Here is a 21481-nt window from a genome sequence, read left to right as displayed (position 1 = left end):
TATACAAAGTCATGGGCTAACGCAATATTGGACAGCAGGGTTATAGTCTGCAAAATGTCGTTGCTATGTGTATGTCTCATGCACAGTAGGGATCCTCTCGCCAGCGTTGTTCAGAGATCTTGCAAACGCAACCTGTAATTTGTTGGTGCTAGTCATGTGATATATCGAGCTCCAAATTGTATGACCTACTAGGCCCCTCTAATTGAAGATATTTCTTTACTCTTTTTTATAATCTTTTCATTATATTACTACTAACAAAATTTAGAGTCTTTACTTTATTTAGTCAACCGTTTTATGGGCTGTGAATTTAAAGTCAGAGACAAGGTTACCTTAACATGACATTTTTTTCTTACTTTATTTGGTTTAGTTGGTGCAAGTAGTAATATTTTCTCAATTGTGCAGCTCACTGTGCTAATTAGTAAAGCACTTACTGTAATCTGAATATTGTACTACCTGTTTTTTAATAGTGCAGGATATACTAATGAATAACTTCAGGATATTAGCACTCGGTAACTATTCTGTACTCCAAATATTCTAACCATCTCTTTGCTGCTTTTATGGTTGATTGACTTTTCAGCAATCTGTAAACTAAAATCATCACGGTTAACAGAAAATGCCACTCATTGCGAAAGATTGTTTGCTTTTAGAGAACTGAAACATGTAAAGGTAAGTTTGTTTGTTAATCATGTGGTGGTGGTGGCAGCTATTCTTGGAAGAAAGCTGATTCAGGTGCAGTTTTGCCTGCAGCGATAAGTTTCAGAGATTATCCCAGTTTGCTTGCTGGCATTTTCCCACAAAGACAAAATTAAATCAGAATGGAAACTGAACATTAACATTGTTAAACCAGCGCGATATAGTTGTAACTCATGCAAGAAGACTGCAGAAGTTAACAACTTTCTGACAGTCTTTTGACATTAGTTGCTGCGCTGAATAGGAGTGGTACAAAGAGTACTGGAGGTGACCAGGTATTTTTTTTCCCATATGTTGACAATAAGCAGTTCTATTTTTTTCTTTCTTTGCTCCTTCGTGCTGTGCTGAATATAGCTGCATTATTCAGTGTAAGTGGATCTAGAATATACTTATCTAAGTATCTGCAGGATTCGTGCAATATTTATTTCTTGTTTAGTAGTGAACTTCTGCAGTCTGTAAGGAAATACTGTAATACATAGAAGCAATGTAGAAGAAATACACTAGCTATAATAGGTATAGTTGAACACTTGTGCAAACTCTATCAAATAATCTGTAGACAATTTACTATTAAGGTATACATAGATGCAATTTAAAGTTGTTTGTTGTAGCTATCCTTTTTGTGTACTGTGTGTGTGTGGATTTGGGGGTTGGGTTTGTCAGAGGAGGGACATTGAAAACCGTGGGATGAAGAATAAAGACATGTGGATTTTGGGTGTGGGGGAGAAGGTACATTGAAAGAACCGTGGGATGAACATGGGGGGAAATGGTGCTACAATCCTTCTTGGTCTGTTCTGTAGATCGATAGATGTTTTCCTTTTAATTTCTTAAGGCTTACAGTGAGCAATCTCAACTTGTCGTAGATTCATGTTCCTCCTTGTCTTTTATTTTCTGTTTGTTTTCACAAAAATGTCTACTATTGTTGTCCTTTTCGTCTCCTCTTCAGCTATTGAATCTATTTCATCTATGCTGCCCAGACATGCATGTTAACTGCCACAATATGTAAAGAGTAGATAAATATTTTGCAGTCTACATAAAGTACATTTTTTTCCCTAACAAATCCCCGCTGCTGGCTGGTACAGAACCCGGTTACCAACTAGCAACTCCGACAAAGTAAACAAACTGAACCAGCTGGTGTCTGCAAAAACTCTTCTTTGAACTCTATGGCCATGTAACTTAGATTCGTAGAAGATTTTCTAATGTGGTCCCCAACTGTAGCAGAAGAGTTTATTGTTTTAAAACCTTTGGATGAGGGAAGACTTGTGACAGAAGTTCATAGAAAACACGAATGTCCTTGCCTCCTTTGTGATATTATTAACTAGAAAGGCTGACTGCATCTTTCTGTCTCTCCCATTTGATTATTAGATTTAAATAATTTGTACTGTTAGTTCAATGAGTATTTGCTGCCCAGTTGGTGTATGAAGCACTAGAAAAAAAGGTGGACAAATTGGAAGACTAGATCTATTGTTTATTATTTGCTCATTGATCATCTTGGTTCTCAACCAGCAAAATCAACAGATATTTTTGCTAGAGCATCACATGAAGGGAAGTATCAACAGTCTGTCATTGCATATAAAAAGCAGAAGGTGATGAAATTGCACGTTAAACACTTCTGGTGATGAAATGTTGACGGTTAAACTTTTGAAATGTAAGCCTTACAGTTACCAAGTTGTGCCCAAGAAACTTATTTCTGTGCAGAATTCAACCCATAATTAGGACTTTGTGGGTGTCAGAACTCAGAAAGGAAGTGGTCCTGTACAACAGTACATGTAGGTGGCTAGGCCCATAGAATTAACTATATGGTAAAATGTGGGCCTCCATATCTTCTCCACATAAACTTCTCAGGTAGTAATTACATTTTACATTTTATGGTTACAGAGTTACAAGCTACAGCAATGTGCTAAATGCAGGGTGAAATTTTGCACGGTATTATCTTTATTAAGGAAGTCAATTTTGACGGCCCATATGATATCTTGGTCGAGTTTAATTCATTTTCGGATTATGATGCATATTTGTTCTTTAAATCAAACTTTTAGTTGAGATTTCGGCAATCTCAATAAAGATTATCAGACATTTAACGAGACCCAGTGCTGTCCACCCAATGATTGAGTATTTGAGTGTCGTTCTGGGTTTATACTTTATTATTACAGAAAGAGAGAAAATGATTTTGTGATGGTCCAGAATTCATTCAGATAATGCCTTCACGTCCGTCCTAATATATGATGATCCATATAACTCTAGAAGTCACACATATAGACAACAGACTGAACAAATATCACAATGAATAAAATTATTAAACCACAGAAAACATAATATTTTGTACGAAACAGATCAATAAGCCTGTAATGATGTTTCGTTTACGTAGATACTTCCAGAATCATCACTGTTGTAGTACTCCTTTGTCTCTCATTATTAATTTATTACACAACAATTATATTTGAAAAATGCGTTATACTGTATAGTACTGTCACCCTCATGTGCACTATCTGTAACAGAAGCTTCACCACCACACTCCTTTCTCAAACTGAGTATCATTTATTTATCTACTCCCTCCCTATCTCTTTGCACTCTGTTAACAATCAAAGCCATGGTACAAACTTACAAACTTCATCATTAATGTTTGCACTTGTTAGTGGTCATTACTAGAACTTCCAATCCCATTTTTTAAGAAATGGGGTTGAACAGATTCTCAAGGGTCCTTTTACTTCTTGGAGTTCTCATATTTTTCTCTTTTAAAGCTTACTGCGATGGTTCAGATGTTTCTGTTAGATTTTTAAAGACCCCTCTGGAAATATCACGTTTAAGTACAGCTACATTTGAGTTTGAAGTGTTTGAGAGCGGAAACATTTGTGGGAACTGTAGCTTGACATGCAAGGTCAGTTCAGTTCTTTTTGTTTCTTATATTCTGTTTTATCAAGTTCCATTATGCTTTTTGGTAGTTGGGTTCTTTGCATTCTATCTTGAGCTCTTTTTATTTTTTTGAAACTGTTCGAGGTTCGGCAGACCCCAACCTGTATTCATGAAATTCTTGTTGTATTCCAATCTGTGCTTTTAACTCTTTTATCTTGAGCTCTTTACTTTTATTTATTTGGTGTTATTGTAGCTGTACTAGTGTAGGGAGATAGTTCAATTTTAGATGAGGTTTCAGTATGCTATATGTAGTTTTGCCAACTTAGTTTGCACTCTCTAATCATATGATTGAAGAGTTTCACATTTTATGATCAAAGAATAATTCCTAGTTGATTTTTGGCCCTTTAAGGATGTGATTGAATACTGTTGCTCCTAAGGAAAATCTAGATGGATTTAAAGAAGAACTCGAAAATATTGATAAAAGAAGCAAAAGAAGAAGTAGAAAAAGAAATAGTTTTTCTTTCGGTTCCTTCTTAGTAAACAACAGAGTAATTTCATTTTATTTTTAAAGGACAAGAACTATTGGAGGAGTTTCTGATGTGTGCTTTGTCTTGGTCGGTAAATATTGGAGCTTCAACAACTCAACAAGTTACAATAGCTGTGCAGTTCTTTCTTGTTTTATAATTGTATATCTAATCACTTGTGATACACTAATTTGAAGCTCTAGTGTTTTGAGCAAGATAGTCAGCTCGGCTCTGTTTTTGAAGAATATCTACTGTCTAGCTTTGAGAATCTATCTGCATTAAAACTAGTGTTAGCATTACTGTAGGATAATTTTATGAAGTTTCAGGTTTTCAAAAGCCAAAATTAGGATTCATCCACAATGTGGTTCAAATAAGATAGAGTTGGATCTTTTTAGGAAGAAAGAGATTTTTTGTCATTCACCATTAATGCTAATTTAGTAAGGGTCTTTATCTTTTCATAAATTTTTGTATCACTTCTTTAGTCTATTCAAGTGGAGAACTTATATAATCGAATTTTTAGCTTTCCATCCTACTGTAAGTGGCTAAGTGGTATGATTTTGAAGTATACTGAGCAAAAACTTGGGCAGTTATTGATTCTTTATGTTTCTTTGTTCTATTATTTACTGAATATGTCATTTATGCAGTTGGATGATCACGTCTCGCCAAGTTGTGAAGCTAGGAAACTTTCGTACATGGACTTGCATGACGGAGACCACAGTTTTGAGGTCTGCATCAATGACTTTCAAGGAGCTGGCTGTGCTAGTTATAATTGGACTGTTGGTAAAGATTTTTTTTTCCCCTAGAGTTTCTGGAACAATTTTGTTGGGGTTAAATAGTGTTGCTATCTGGGATAAGGGTAAGAGGTCCTTTGATATCTTGGTGTTGGAGAATAGGAAGATATCTTTAGAATTATAGTTAGAATAGAAGGGTTTTGGTTGGAGTTGTAGGTATGTTTGAGTAGGTTTAGGATTTTGGTATTGTATATTGGAGCATTGTGAATGTTTTATGATATTGAATAATTGGATAATTTTAGTTTTGTTTTCATGGTATCATAGCTTAGGGGGTTAGGTCTTGGTGTTTGTAAGGGGTTGAAGTTGGTATCGCTGCAGGGCTTGGTGCCAATCCGCAACAGTTGATTTTGGGTAGGGGTATCATATCATATTCACAATTGCCGTAGTTTTATAATTTCCCAATGCCCTCTTTATATGCTTCTTCAGTTTTGGGGTGGTTCACATTACGGCTGCAAATTGGGTTCGAATATCACTTTTCCAGTGGCATCTTTCTTCCCTTTGCAGCCAAGACTGTACCCTTTGCAGATGGCATTCTGTTTTCTACCAATACGTGAATGTACGACATTCTTCCCTTTCCAGTTGACACTTCTTTTCCTTTGCAGCCGGATCAGTAGCCCACAGGCATCTTTCAGTGACAGTTATTAGAAACCACAAATATCGTGGCAATGGCATTAGCATTAACATTGCATTGCAATGGCATTATAAATGGTAGGCAGTATCATTGCATTAGCAGAGTACTATTGCTGTAGTATCTGTTTTCCTTTTTAGCAGACTCTCGATGTTTTCAATCTTGAGTTTGAGGGGAGCTCTTGGAGGACGGAACGTCGCTAGAAGATTATAGTTAGAATAATAAGGTTAATGGTAGAATTCGGATTTGGCTTGGAGTTAAGTTGGTATTTTGGTATTGCAGTTGAGAATTGTAAATTTCTTATGGTATTGATTAGTAATAGGAATTTTGTTTTTTTTATCAACAGTTTAGGACAAGTTGATTTTAAAGTAATTCCAAAAGGCTAGGACTCGTTTCAAATCTTTCATTTAAAGCTTTACGCTGAGCTCTCCACGACAGGGAATATTAAAAGATGTTGGAGTTGCGAATTAAGTTGTGCTTCCTGGCCTTGAATCAACTTTCCTGAACTAGATGTTAGGATGTTTTACTATTGAAATTCATTGGTGTTTTCTTTGTGTGAGTTACTTTCTTCTAACTTGAGTTAATTCTTATTGATGCAGATACAGTCCCCCCTACAGCATACGTTACAGCTGAAAGATCCTTTACAAATGCACTGAATATTTCTGTAGATATTTCTTTTAGTGAACTCTGCTCTGGTGATGGTGGCTTTGGTTGTGCATCCGTGAATGCCTGCAATGTGAGTAGGTGCCCACAACATTAACTCGTTTCATATTTTCGTTTATTGTCAATTTTCTTCTTCTTCTTATTATTGTCAATGCCAACGTCCAATTTCTGGTTTGTATTATCTCTTCTAGTTTGCTTGTCGATGTGCTTTGACTAGTAGAAGCTACTCTTATTCACTATTCGCTTCCTTTTTTAGCTTCTTGTTTATGGCCCTGGACAAGTTATACCATCTACAATGAAGGTTCTTCAGTCAGAGCTCAAATTTTCTCTTCTCGTGGGTTTATCGTCTACTGTGCAGTATGGACGAGTGGTGTTAGTAATGGATAAAAATTTCTGTACAGACAGTGCTGGAAACTCTTTCAGAAGGACCGCCAATTCTAGTTTTTTTGTACATTTTGGTGAGTCACCTTACTAATACATTCCATTAAGAGTATGAATATATAGCTGCACCTGTGTGATGATACTTTTAGCTATTTAGACAAGCAACATTTCTGATATCTACTAAGCCTAGAATTGTAAGTTTCATTTATGAAAAGGATTTGGGAGTTCGTATCTTTCAGTTTTGTGTGGATTTTCCCATACCAATTAAAAGAACGAATATGATAGTCACTTGATTTATTATCATCATGATGTAATGATGTCAGGATACACTCTCCTTTTTTGAAAACAACCGACAGATTTTCTTAAGATATTCAACATTATGTCTGAGTACGTTTCAACACACTTTTTGTTGCTTTGGTTCACTCAGATAGAAGAAGTGTTTTTGTGAATTTGAGGACTCACATACCAGAAAAGTTACTTCAACTCAATCGTGAAACTAGAACAGTTGAGGCTACTAATAACCTTAGGAATCTAAAGGTTTACTTGTACTTCTCCGAACCTGTTCTCAATTCATCTCTAGAAATCATGAATTCTCTTCACACTAGTGAGGGGTTGCTTATCCTTAGGGACGGGAAGACTAAGGGAAATCGTCGGTTTGGCTTTCTGGTAAGTTTTCTTTCTTAGACATTTCTCTTACTTTTATAGTGCTCATGGAAAGACATTAATTTTGGGATATTATTCTTTGTTTAAGGTTCGATGTTTGACATGGCATTCATGTTTATCATTTATGCATATGCCACATAACATAACTGTCTTCACGAGTTGACATACTATGAACCGTGTTATGTTGCATATATATTTTTAATTTAACTTCTCTCTTTCAGGTTACAAATATATCAAGCATTGCTATAGTCACCATAAGCTTTAATTCAAGCTCTATAATCAGCCGACAAGGAACAGCAGTTTCTCCAATTGCACCTGTCACTTTCATATACGGTACCTTCTATACTCAAGGAAGAATAGGCACTTTTTTTCTAGAAAAAACGACCATTCATTTAGAAGACGTATGTGTTTGTGTGTGCACAAGGAATGTTAAGATGCAACTTAAGAATATGTTACAGAAGAACCCCGCTAGAATATAAAGTCTTCACTGCAAGATCCATACTCATTCTTTTACTATGCAATTTTTAGAGAGGGGGTTAGAGAATGGAATGGAATGTATTTGTTGAGAGTTGCTCCTTAGCATTCATCATATATGCGCAAACCCACATTACTTGAGGCCTACATTGTAGAAGCATCATTATTACTTGGCAATATACATCTTCTAAGAACAGTAGATCTCGTTGTTCTGATGAGTTTATGAAGTTAACAGAAGTCGATGTGAGTTATATTGAATCAGATGCCTGGTCTGTTAGTATTGAGAGCATTTATTAAATAATAAACAAGTTCATTAATTTTGTTTAAACCTTTCTAGGAATTTGTTATTCGTAGTTAATATTAAAATCAATAAATATGTTTCAAACATAGTCCAGTACGGCCAATTCCTTTGACATAAACATGGTCATGTGGTGACAGATTCACAAAGGCCTTCCGTGAGACTGAGTACAACATCAGCCATGAGGACAAGAGAACACGTTGTACCAGTAATAATAAAGTTCATCAAACCTGTATTTGGTTTCAACTCGTCCACTCTATCAATTTCAGGAGGGCATTTGCAGAGGCAAGTTACTATCGTTGTAGCTTTTACATTTTGGTTTGTGGTAAATATAAGAGAAAACTTTCCAACTATTGGATATCTGATGACTCAGAGATGGTTAAATATATTGGATACCGATTAGGATCCGGTGACAACCAATTTTTCTTTTGGATCAGGTGACAACAGTTATTTGACAATTCCTTTTGACAACATATTAAATTGAGCCTGTAATGGATCAGTTAACTGCTATTTTTTGTGAGGATGATCACCTATCTTGGAGATCGATCTTACCAAAACTGAGCGTATCTCTAATCTGGTGAAAAATGTGTTGTCCACAATTTACAAAATTCTGGAAATATTGAAATACTAAGAGTTATGGAGTTATATTTTATTAGGAAAAGGATAGGGCCTCGCTTCTTTTGTAAGCCTTCACAATCCTTGTATCGTGCTACTTTTTGTCTCATGCAGATTTCTTGAAATGAGTCGGAGCATATATATGGTACACATACGGGCAACTGATACCATCGTATCTGTTAATGTTCCTGAAAACATAACTAGAGATGTTGCAGGAAACAAAAATCTAGCGTCAAACATACTACAAGTGAGGCATTGTAAGAACACCTTTCACTTCCTTAATTTCAAATAACAGGTTATTTCTCCGTTGCAAGTTTTAGTGGGACATTCCATCATATTTTACTCTTTATCAGCTTATCTTTTACAAACATTTTTTCTGGGCTACACCTTGCATATCTGCAGTTGTGATTTCTGATCTGATAGGTAATTGTATTCACATTTATTACCAATGGGTATGTTTAACAGATACTATTCCGGTAATATCATATGTGCTTTCCATCTTCACAACTGCGGCTTTTACTGTAACATCTTTGGTGGCTGGGTTGCTTACTATATCAACTGCAAGCTTTCAATCCATTGGAGTACTATCAAGACCATCTTCATTGATGATTGATCCTGCAAGGAATCTTTTTGTATGTTTCTAAACTTTCCTGATGTCTTAGCAATATTAAGACCTCTTTACCCAAAAAACTGAAAACAACAACTTCAAGATCTCTACCAGCCTTACTTCTAGAATGGTGACTCCAACTGATATTTTGATTATAGAAGCAAATCAATCTGTTTTTAAGGAAAGCAAACCAGGGCTCTATACCTATGACTAACCGTAATTACCTTTCCCAAATATAGGTCAACATATCGGATGAGCTTTTCCAAGTAATAGAAAAGTTATTCTCATGTTTGAAATTTAGATTCTCTTAAAACTTTGATTGATATTCTGTCTCTTGATTGAGAAAGAACCAGAACTGCTTCTTTGCCAGTTTGTCAAACTTGAGACCCTTTTGCGCTTGGTGTCAGTTTTTCTTTGTGCTTGTTTCTCACCTTTTTGAAATAATGAAGTTGTACCGTGGCTCAGTTAGTATTACTTCTTTTGATGGTGTAAGATTTCTGTGCATTAATGTTAACAAAATAACAAGGTGCATGTAGTGCCAAAGTATATGTGTAATATTAGTATAGGTTCATTCCTTGGTACTTCTACTAAGTGGCCCTCAAACTAATTTATAAATTTACTTTTATTCTGGGACAGAGAATTGCCTGCCACGTCCAAGTCTTTGCACTGTCTAGATGGCTAACAGTTGCTCTGCCGCTTGAGTATTATGAATTTGCAAGGGGTTTGCAGTGGAGTATCCCATACCTTAGTCTCCCATGGGAAACTGGACATTTGCATTCGTTCATGGGAGATTCAATCCCATCTTCCATGTCACAATCAGAAATATACAGTAGAGCACAATCAAAATCTTTCAGAAGTGAAAACCTGGAACATAGGAATTCGGAAATGGTTACGTCTGTATTTGGCTTGCCGCTTACTCCAATGGAGTACAGATCATTTTTTGAGGTCAGTATGTCACAACCCTTTCTACCATTCTCCTTTTACGTATTCCTTGTTATTTTGACAAGAATTTGTTTATAACTGCAGAGCCATAATATCAAACCTGAAGCGGAGCATATTCTGGGTCGACAGAATTCGGACGGGTATGAATATCTCTCTTATCGTACTCCTTCTCCAGTGCTCCCAATAAATTACAAAAATGAAACAGAGAACCATCAAAGAAAACACAACTATAAGAATAAAATTCTTAAGTACAAAACTGTGATGCCGAAAGTACTCAAGTAAGAACAAGTTCCCTCAAGTATATGTCTCATTTACTTAGTTTAAGTAACATTATACTGAGAACAGCGATGTATAAACTTCAATAATGTGATAAGCAGAGCATGAAAGTGGAAGGTTTGCTGACGAGGATTTAGCATCGTTTATTTGGACAATAGGGTTTGCTGACCTTTCCGCTTCTTTCCAGATTCGGTTAAGGTGGTCTTAATTCTTAACCACCATTTTTTAACTCGCTTGTTTCCTCCCTCAATGTTGATGAACCTGCAATCTCTATATTGTTTCTCACTGTTGCTGATCATGGTTCATTGAGCTATTTGGGCATGAGAAAATTATCTTAATCAACTATCTCCAGGTTTTTATCAGCCAAAGGTGCCTACCTCAACACTATCTGAAATTTTCACGAGAAGATCATATAAAATTTTGTCTTTCATATTTCTTCCACTTAGCCCTCTCAATATCATTATCCTTAGTTCCTTACTATTGTCCAAATCCTCTTGGTATACTGGTAAATCTACATTCTGTAACTCTTCTTGATAAGTATGACAATATACCTATGCTCAGTGCAATGGAAACAATGAAAAAACATATTAGTATCGTACCAATTCAAGATAAATATATTATTAAAGAAGAGATTGAGTTCTTTGGTTGCAAACATGCACAAAGTGTTGTTGAATTTGACATTTTGTTTTTTTTTGTTTCCTTGTAGGTGGGAAGAATTTAGTAGAAACATGTTCTGGTTAGCTGTAATTGGTGGCAGCTTAATGTTGCTCCATGCTATGTTACTATTTATCTTGAGATGCAGGAGGAAAAGTTCTGAAGAACAGAATTCTTATGGAGCTCTCGTATTGCCAAGATTCGAGATATTTTTGGTCATCCTTGCATTGCCTTCTCTTTGTCAGGCCTCAATGGCTTTAGTTAAAGGTATCTATTATGTTTTAAAATAGCAATTAAGTAATAAAGCCTATTGAAAGTACAAAAACAAATGATACTCTTTATATAGAAGTATAGGTAATGAATGTATGATATCTTGTTATTTGCGTATGAAATGTAGGAAACTGATTTTATTCTGTTGTCATTTTCAAGGAGGAAGGACTTCTGCGGTTATAGTTGGAATTCTGTTGTTGGGGTTGACATCATTTCTTTTACTTGCCTTACTGGTGTTCCTTTCTGTTGGAATTACATTTGGCAAACTACTTCAGTATAAGGAAGTCCATCAGGAAGGCCAGAAATCTCATTGGTATGAAGATATTGTCAGAGTAACTTTGGGTCCTGGTAAAAGAGGGCAATGGACCTGGAAAACCCAACCGAACTCCAATCATCTGACAATGCTAGGTCCACTGTTTGAGGATCTCAGGGGCCCTCCAAAATATATGCTCACACAGTTTGCTGGGGGTAATATCAGCAAGCGTGCAGACTGCATTATTGCATCTGATGATGAGACAGAAGATGCCGAGGCACCTTTCATCCAAAAGCTGTTCGGCATTCTCAGAATATACTACACAATTATGGAATCTGTGAAGCGGGTTGTTCTCGGACTCGTGGCTGGTGTTTATTCAGACAATGGGTCATCCAGGACTCCAATATTAGTCTTGTTATGCATCACTTCTTTTCAGCTTTTCTTTCTTGTTCTCAAGAAGCCTTTTATAAAGAAAAAGGTTCAGTTAGTAGAAATCTTGTCGATTACCAGTGAAGTGTGTGTCTTTGCTACATGTCTAGTTCTCTTGGAGAAGAAACTCCCAAATGAGGACGTATCAAGAGTTGGAATCTTCATGCTCTCTGTGTTCCTCATTGCATTTATCTCACAAATGCTCAACGAATGGTGTGCACTGTACAGACAGATATTGCGATTGGACTCATCTGAGAAACATGTATCATCAGGCTTGAAAACATTGTTCTTCGGCTTACTTTTGATAATTATCCCATGGAATCTGCAACAGAACATTAAGAACAAGTATTTGTCAAAACATTGTAGCGATGGTGATACTGGGGAGGCTGCTGCTTCTACTGACCAGTACAGAACTCCCGGGACTAGGAGCTCAGGTACAGTGGAAAAGCCATGGTTGAAACAATTAAGGGAATTGGCTAAAGCTAGTTTTAGCAAAGAAACTAGAGCGCAGCATGATCCTTCAAGTAGTCAGACCCGAAGGAGTGGATTTTGGAGTGGCAGAAGGAGTGGGAGCTCCTCCGTAACTTCATCAGCAGACTTCAAGTCGAAGCCAAGAGCATTATACAGAGATTTGGAAGCCATTTTTTCATCTCGATGAACTTCAACTGCCCAAATTTCAACTTTATTCTTTATAGTCTTGGAGAGGTATTAGACCGCTTCTCGTCACCTGAACTTCAACTGAATTAATTGATTTTTTTTTTGTTTGGAAACTTCAGCTGATGTTGGTTGGTGGGATTACTGGTAATTGGCTTTGTTTGTGCCTGTTCTTGTAAATCTTTTGGTAATTTAGATTATGCTTATGAAAGTTATGGATGACTTATGGAATCCCTGCTGATTATATAGGCGACAATTAGAAGTCCTGGTGATTACTAATTGGTTAGGTGAATAACCTTCGATTTATCATATTAATATTTTCCTCTTGAACGAGGAAATTATAAAGTCTTGAATATTGAAATACAGTATCATTTTCATAGTCTACAAAGTTCTTGTAGAACAACTATTACATTATGCTTTATCAAAAGAAAAAAAAAACTGTTACATTGTGCATTCCATAACTTCGAGGCGTCAAGCACAAAATATGCGACTTAAAAAGTGCCATACATTAAAAACTTAGCTGCGTCCCTGTGTACTCATCTCCGTTTACCGGACCCAAAAGCTTTCAGAAGATCATGAATGCCTACTTTTGAGCATGTAAATGTGAATCTATGCAGTTGATTCTGATCGGTTATGGCCGAGTTTTGAATGCTCCCCCAGTTGCATGAACAATCAGATAACTCGCAGTAGACAATCACTTTCAGATTTGACAAATTATATACGTAAACCAAATTATCCGCCATGGAAATATTGATCGACGATGGAGATGAACATGGATCAATTAGTCCTCCAAGCATTATGGACGGCATTTTTCCAATTTCATTACAGTCAAATGTTTCAGAGTTCACTTCCCAGATCCTTAAACTCTCAACATTTTCCATGTCACCAGTTAATCCAATCAGAACCAAACGATTTTTTGAAAACGCAATTAGAGAGAAGAAAATGGAGCCATTGGGCCTTAGCTCTAACGTATCTCCCCATGTCCTTGTATTTGGATCAAAGCTACAAAATGTGGCAGAGTTTTTCTCTATCAAGTACATTTTTAAATCTGATGCAGCCACCGAAAGCCAAGTGGTGGCTGCACAGACCTTGAGAATATCTGGCATTGGTTGACAGGTTTTCCATGTACGGGCTCTAGCGTCGTAAATCTCAACTGCTAGTGGATCTAGCTCGAAATCATGAGATCCACCAGCAATCACGACATGAGATCCAATTAGTGCCACTATTGGATCTGATCTCCAAACTTTTGGCCCATCCACTTCATGCCAAGTGGAACTTAGTGGATCCACTGAGAAGGCAAGTTTTGATGGCGTGTGCATGTAAATGAGATTGGAGTGAGATGAGAGTATGGGTGAGTATCTAAGTGGCATAGTGGTGCGTGGGATGTCGATCCACACGCGTGATTCTGGATCATACGCACATGTAGTGACCATTGAAGGGTTGCGCGAATTTTGGACATATGCAATAAGCCATGGTTTGATACGTGAAGGATTGGACAGTGAAGATTGAACAGCATATCGCCAATTTTGAGATACATGATAAGCGGCCAAGAGATGGATAAGTGGTAAGTGTGAGAGAATTGCTTCTAAGAGATCTCCATTAATATCAATGGTGGTGTTTTCTTCACCTCTCTGGGCTCTCTCCCCTTTTTCCATTTTCCCTCTATATTTGTGTTTGCACTTGTTGGTGGTTGTAATGGGCAACTCTATAAATAGTGTCGTTCTTAAATAAATAGCGAAACGTTTGGTAGATCAACTACTAGCAAAATAAAAGAAAAGATGTGGATTAGGATATGATTCATAAAAAAACAAAAACAAAAAAGGGACTTCGTATAGATAATCCTTAGTGGGCGGGGTATTGACATCCCAACTAATGGGATTGTCACTCTTTCACCAATTCCAAAGTAGTAGACCCCTATATTAATCATATATAAATTGTTGTACGCCATTCATTATTTTATCAAATAAGCACCCTCTTCTAATTTCAATTATATCTAGTTATTTACACATAAAAATAATCAAACAAAAAAAGAACAAAAGAAGATTACTTTGGCGCTCAATTTGTGGCATCTAAAACCTCATTCATCGCTTAATCTTGTAAATTTTGACGACAAGCGTACATAAAAAAAATAAAAAATAAAAAATAAAAAATAAAAAAAATAAAATAAAATCACCTACGACAAGAAGTTGCGGTAAAAAGGTAATGCCCACAACAAAGAGTTGCCACGAGATGACAAATCCAGAAAAAGTTATTGCCGTGGGTCCTTTTTTATTATTATTTTTTTTAATAGCCACTATAAAAGAAATCAGTTGTCGCGAGATGGTTGTGTTCACAAAAATAGAGTATTTGTTTTTATTAATTATTAATACTCTTCTTCATTAATTTGATCACAAGTTTTTCTTATAAGTTTTTAAGAGATCTCCATTAATATCAATGGCGGTGTTTTCTTCACCTCTCTGGGATCTCTCCCCTTTTTCCATTTTCCTTCTATATTTGTGTTTACACTTGCTGGTGGTTGTAAAGGGCAACTCTATAAATAGTGGCATTCTTAAATAAATAAATAATGAAAAGTTTGGTAGATCGACTACCAAAAAAAAAAAAAAAAAAAACACACCTCCATGGACCTTGCAGCACCACTTGTGTTGCACCACCACTCACCCCCCGACCCTTGCAACACCTGCACCACCACCCATTGTCCACCTCCCATCGCCGCCGCCACCACCACAGTTGGACCAGGACTGCCGCCACCACCATCGTTCAACTTAAAGAACAGATCTACAATAAACCCTTCTTACCTAGTGCCGCGCGCACCACTCGTGCAGCACCTCCCCCTACCGCCGCTCCCTTCCAACAACACTCACTGGTTATTGCTTTCGCCACCACCAATCCCTCACGATTACCTTTGTCTCTCTACCACCACCTCCACCATTTCTCCACCGATCCCCACCGTTCTCAAAATCACACCACACCTCCACTATTCGCAAACCACACCAATCCCTCACCATGTATCACTTACGCTAAGCAGTTCCGATCGCCTCACAATCCCACCCTTTCTATCACCATTTTCTCAAACACCTACTCACCACCGTTGACATCATCATTCACCCACCACCCATCCCAATTTTCACATCGGTAACACCACTATACCCAATGACCCAACCAAACATTCCATGTAACCTTGTATAGACCCCTACCTACTTCTACCTTTAGCTTTAGCAACAAGAACAACAACCAAAGACTGCAAAAAAAAAAAAAAAACAAACAAACGCCTCACAATCCCACCCATTCCATCACCAGTTGCCTTCCAAACGCTCACCCACCTTCCCCATTTCCAAACAGAAAGGAAAAACAGCCCCTTAATCCACCAGCATTGGAAAAAAAAAGTTTTAGGTTCTGGGTGTTGTTCGATGGGTTGTGGAATTTGTGATGAGATTCGGTTTTGGATGATTTTGGATTTGTTTGACGGGTTTTGATATTTGTTTGTATTGGTTTTTGTGTTTTGTTCGACGAGTTTTGGGGTTTGGTATTTGTTTGTTGTGGAGTTTGATATTTGTATGTTTTGGGATTTGTTGAGTTGTCGTCGGGAATTGGCTATGAGAGGGAAGAAAGTTCTCGCCCTCTCACTTACTTCTTCAGGGTTTCTTGCCCCACCCCCTAAGAAACATGTTCATTGTCCTTTCCGGGATCATCATGGATGCAACAATGGGGTGAATGGTAATGGGTTTACTGTTCCCTACATTTTCACACATTTCGATAAACAACACTTGCATTGTCAGTTGAGTATTGAAAGGGTACGAGATGAAATTAAGGACGAACGTGAACTGTATTTGTCACTAAAGAACTCCTTAAAGTCATTAGACAAATGGATATGTGGCATTTGTCTTTGTATCCATGCTCTTGGTATACCGTGTCGTCATCTAGATGATACCATAGAACCACCTGCTTTGATGGAGAGTGGAGAACTCACATGTGTCATTATGGGCATACCACAGCCGCCTCCTAAGCCCAACACTACGGATATTTCACTTATGACACACAGGGGGTGATACCCCTAATCCGCTTGGTGTTGCTTCACATCTTGATGAGACGTTACTTGATAGCATGGACCAAAATATCGCCGATATATCCGATATATCGCCGATATATATCGGTATTTTGGTACACCGACATCGATATTTCTGACATATATCCACCGAATATAGAACCTTTTTTTTTCCGATATATATCGGAATTTCCGATATAAAACTTTATATCGTCGATATAATCGATATATCCGATATTTACGATATATATCGGTTGACTTTTTGACCATTTTTTAATATAAATCCGATATTTACAATATATTTCCGATATATTTCCGATATTATATGTCCGATATATCCGATATTTCTGATATTTTAAATAGTTTGGAATAGTGACCAAAATAATGGATATATCCGATATATATCGGTTTTTGGGTATACTGATATATTGATTGATATTGATATTTTGGGCCTTGCTTGATAGTGCATTTCGTATACATTTTCGTACTGTGAAAAGTATATCACATGTTTGTCGTTTGGCTTTTTTCTGGTGCACTGAAATCTGCTCTCTGGGGTATTACGGCTGACTCTGGTTCAGTTATGCCTTGGGTTCGTCTCCTTCTTCTGTCGCGCTACACTTTGCAAGTTTTTCAACCATAGAATCGTCAGGAACGTCGTTCTAGTACTAGAAAAAACCTTCAGCAGAAACAGATTCTCCATGCTTTGACGACATGGAATGAGCATGGTGGGATGTTTCGTCTCTTAGAATCTGTAATAGAGCCTCCTTCAATCTAGTCAACCAGGAAATCTATCCCCACTCAGAATGTGCGTCGATGATTACAGAAAGTTGCTAATGAACATTTTGTTGCAGCGGTAAAAGTGTTGTCATCATCAGGGGTTGCGTCTAATACTTCGGAGACTATACATGCATTATAGGAGAAACACCCGATGCGACAACCACTTGTGAGACCAACTGTTCCTCTTGCTGAGCCCCCCTTATTGGTAGAAAGAGACACATTATTGTCATGCATTAAGTCGTTTCCGAAAGGCACTTCTTGTGGTCGTGATGGTCTCTGGGCTCCGCACTTGTTAGATGCCATGAGTGGTGCTGCAGCAGCTATATCATCTGACCTGTTAGATGCCTTGACTCATGTGGTGAATCTTTGGTTACAGGGATGATGTCCACAGCCGTTAGCGGAATTCGTAGCGAGTGCTCCGCTTACCCCACTCCTTAAGCCGGATAATAACATTCGTCCGATAGCCGTGGGTATGGTTTGACGACATCTTGTTTCCAAGATTGCAATGAAAGGAGTTTTCAAAGATGCGGTGGGGTACTTGCAGGATTTTCAGTATGGGATCGGTGTCCCTGGTAGAGCAGAGGCGATTTTGCATGATGTCAATCGCATGGTATATACTAACGGTGACAGTACATCTCTTTCTATGTTGCTAGTAGATTTTTAGAATGCCTTTAACTGGTTGATCGGACTACTATGTTGAGAGAGGTTCACATTCGTTACCCCGTTATTGCTCCTTAGGTCAAGTATTTGTATTGTCAGTCTGCGAGATTATACTTGGGGGATGATTACATATGGTCTGCTTCTGGGGTTCAACAAGGTGATCTTTTGGGTCCCCTTCTCTTTGCACTTGTGTTGCACCCTTTGATCCTACAAATCCAATCCAGTTGTCAGTTATTGCTCCAGGCTTAGTACTTAGATGACAGGACTCTGATTGGGGATACAGAACAGGTGGCGATAGCTCTGCGTATGATTCAAAAAGAAGGACCTTCTTATGGGTTGGTTCTTAATGTGGCTAAGACTAAAATATTTTGGCCATCACTAGATCCACGTAGTTCCACTCTCGGTCTCTTTCCTTCAGATTTATCCCGTCATCAGATGGGGGTCAGGTTGCTTGGAGGGGCAGTCAGCACTGATTCTTCTTTTGTCATGAGCCTTGCTCACAAGCGTGTTGGAAAGACTATGACTTCGATGAACCGTTTAGCTGTATTGGAGGATCCACAGTGTGAGTTAGCACTCTTATGAGCTTGTGTTGGGCTCTCCAAGTTGGTCTTTGCGATTCTCACTTGTCCACCATCATTTTTTAGGGATGCAACTAAGACTTTTGATCAGCACCTTCGCATGGTTCTGCAGACTATTATAGTTTCTTATGGTCTTGGCTTTGGGCATTTGAAGTGGCGTTTAGCGACGTTTCCATTACACCTTGTGGGGTTAGGTATCTATTGTGCATTTGATGTCTCTGCTTTTGCTTTTGTGGCCTCCCGTTTTCAGACTTTAGAGCTTCAGAACCACATTCTTAGGAGTTGTGGTTCAGTGCCTATGAGTAAGATCCTTGATGATGCTACCAGTGCATTGCATCTCTGTCTTCCCGATTTTGACGTTGATTCTTTGGCTGTGAATGCTACCGTCCCCTTAACCACAAAAAGTTTTGGCAGAAGCTTTCTACGGTAAGATTGTTGTTAATTTTGAGAGGGAGTTTGAGTTATTTGCTCGTCAGAAAGCAATCATGAGATGATTGCAGTTGGAACATGTAAAAGATTTTATATTTGCTATTCCGTGGAGGGACTTGGACATCGTATGTCACAGGTGGAGTATCGTGCCATTCTTCGGTACCGTCTTATGATTCATCTATACCCTGATGATGGTTTTTGCCCTGTATGCAAAAAGAGTATATTAGATGCTTATGGGGACCATGCAGCACATTGCCACATTGTAGACATTTTTCGGGTTTTAAATACCGACATGATCATGTTAGAGATATTTTGTGTTATGCATTTTGGAGGGCTAGAGTACAAGTAAAGAAAGAAGCTCTTGCTAACTTTCTCACTGATCTGAATGAGGCCAGATCGGCACTTCGGCCTGCAGATGTCTTGATTTACAGTTGGTCTGAGGGAAAACATGCATGTGTTGATGTAACTGAAGTCTCTCTGTTGGTAGGGTTGGGGAATGGTGACTTTGAGGTGGGAGAAGTAGCCAAGAGAGCAGCGACAGAAAAGATGGAGAAACATGAGAAAGTTTGCAGGGCTAACCAGCATTGTTTCATTCCATTTAGTTTCTACACTTTCGGTTTTTTGGAACAACAGTCTGCTGAGCTCCTCCTTAAAAGACTTCAGAAAGTTATGGACAAGTAACGTGATGACAGCTGGTTCTAACGAGTTTGTTTTTAGAAGGATATGATTTCTTTATTTAGAAAGACTTCAAGGGCGCTAAAATTTGTTGCAGACGACTTTGTCTAATTATTTGTAAAATTCGTTATCAGTATCAATAAAATTTCCATTTAAAAAAGAAAAGAAAAAGATAATGATATGGTTCCAAAATAAGACGAATAAAAAAAATGAAAAAGAGACATCGTATGGATAATCCTTCATTTTCTAGACAGTTGAACTATGTATTCTTATCTTATGATATTTTCTCATTTATTAGTGTTATTTTTCTAGTAACCATTCCTATCAGCAAGGACCAAAATATCGCCGATATATCTCCATTTTTTAGGTATCCGATATGGATACATTGCGATATATTAGATAGATTTATTGATACATTTTGTATTTGATATATATCGAATTTTTCAATATATCGGTATATATCAACTGATATATACGATATAGATCGTTGACTTTGACCAATCTTTAACTTATTTTTAATAATATATCAACGATATTTCTGATATAATCGGCAATATTTTTGATATTTTTCGATATATTGACATACAAAACAAAATTTTGACCGGTTAATAAAGAATATATACCCATCGATATATCGATATATATCGGTTTTTGGGGGTCCGATATATCGTCCGACTTCAAAATGTTTGGCCTTGTTTATCAGCAGGCTATTAGGTAGACTGGTTTTTTTCGGTGAACTGTAGCTGCATTCAACTTTGTCTCTTTTTTTGGTGAAGACATTGTGTCTCTTGACTCTGATATCTGGTGCAAATATGCATTTAATAAGTGTATTAGCCGTTTGCATAGATAGACCATAGTATGTATTGGGCATAGAGAATAGGCTCAAAACCATCTTATGTCCTATGAATTAAACCTAAGGAGAGGGATATAAAATGGGAGAGTGGAGGAAGTAACTCATGAGAAAAGAAAGAGAGGTAAAGAGAAAGAATGGAAGTGAATTATGACGGTTTGATTCTGAAATAAATACGTAAGCAATCTAATTGGGTGCAGCCGATAAAAATAGAGCTGGAGATGGGTGCAACAATAAGTACATGATTTTTCCAAGATCTTTATGCAGTGAAGGAAATTTTTAAACGCCGCCATATATGAATGAAAGAGCATGCGATGTCGAGTTTGATTGTGATGATCAATAATTTATAGTTCATTGTTTTAGCTGTAAATGAGTATGATCGAAGCCTGACGAATGTAATGAAATACTGTACGATGTTTTTATGTGGATGTTAAGTAGAAGGGCCACTAGACCAGTATGCTATCCAAATACACGATCGACGTGACTGATCCAGGGAAAAATCAACCACTCAATCATAATATTTTATTATTTTTGTAAACTTTTAAACTTGGACCAGTATGTTATCAGACTTGTATAGAATCTAGAGATATTTGAACGAGTGATATAGATTATTAGCATTAGAGAAAAGGCTCCACAACCACGTGATGACATGACTCACTTGAACTCCTTGTCAAGTCACTGTCTACTGTGTTCAAACAGAAACAAGAATATTATGAGCATGCATCTCCGCAAAATTGGCGCCTCACAAAATCAAATGAGATAGATGATACAAAGAATGAGAAAAGGACCACAATGAGTTGTATCGTATTCG

The 21481-nt window shown here is 37.5% G+C and overlaps 2 protein-coding genes across 7 annotated transcripts; one reads left to right on the top strand and one right to left on the bottom strand.

Annotated features, from left to right (window-relative positions):
- Positions 1-39: 39 nt before the first annotated feature.
- Positions 40-14341, top strand: LOC147523564 (uncharacterized). 6 transcript variants are annotated; one of them, XM_086599011.1, is made up of 17 exons: positions 40-178; positions 468-509; positions 611-666; positions 748-965; positions 1770-3562; positions 4706-4841; positions 6080-6216; positions 6400-6601; positions 6952-7190; positions 7409-7520; positions 8100-8244; positions 8689-8831; positions 9040-9206; positions 9818-10126; positions 10208-10263; positions 11106-11320; positions 11483-14341. In XM_086599011.1, exons 5-17 carry the CDS (start codon positions 3359-3361, stop codon positions 12661-12663), a joined length of 3246 nt encoding a protein of 1081 aa, XP_086455137.1. In that variant the 5' UTR covers positions 40-178; positions 468-509; positions 611-666; positions 748-965; positions 1770-3358; the 3' UTR covers positions 12664-14341. The 6 variants fall into 6 exon arrangements, with proteins under 6 accessions (XP_086455137.1, XP_086455131.1, XP_086455143.1 ...); XM_086599005.1 differs by lacking the exon at positions 468-509 and having other exon boundaries at positions 578-666; XM_086599017.1 differs by lacking the exon at positions 468-509 and having other exon boundaries at positions 578-666; positions 736-965.
- On the bottom strand, positions 13013-14390 carry LOC147523563 (F-box/kelch-repeat protein At1g23390-like). Its single transcript, XM_086599044.1, has one exon. The coding sequence runs from the start codon at positions 14312-14314 to the stop codon at positions 13196-13198; it is 1119 nt and encodes a 372-aa protein (XP_086455170.1). The 5' UTR covers positions 14315-14390; the 3' UTR covers positions 13013-13195.
- Between the last annotated feature and the right edge of the window lie 7091 nt (positions 14391-21481).

The sequence above is a fragment of the Coptis chinensis genome, chromosome 1 (genome assembly GCF_015680905.1).
Source record: "Coptis chinensis isolate HL-2020 chromosome 1, ASM1568090v1, whole genome shotgun sequence".
Taxonomy (NCBI): Eukaryota; Viridiplantae; Streptophyta; class Magnoliopsida; order Ranunculales; family Ranunculaceae; genus Coptis; species Coptis chinensis.
This window is presented reverse-complemented; position numbering and strand designations above follow the sequence as displayed.

What these genes read in the sequence shown, in the direction of transcription:
- LOC147523564 (XM_086599005.1), top strand. Translation starts at nt 3,359, where the DNA reads ATGGGGTTGAACAGATTCTCAAGGGTCCTTTTACTTCTTGGAGTTCTC. An exon ending in ACCTGTCACTTTCATATACG is followed by an intron (nt 7,521 to 8,099) that starts GTACCTTCTATA and finishes ATGTGGTGACAG; the next exon opens with ATTCACAAAGGCCTTCCGTG. An exon ending in GGTCGACAGAATTCGGACGG is followed by an intron (nt 10,264 to 11,105) that starts GTATGAATATCT and finishes GTTTCCTTGTAG; the next exon opens with GTGGGAAGAATTTAGTAGAA.
- LOC147523563 (XM_086599044.1), bottom strand. Translation starts at nt 14,314, where the DNA reads ATGGAAAAAGGGGAGAGAGCCCAGAGAGGTGAAGAAAACACCACCATT.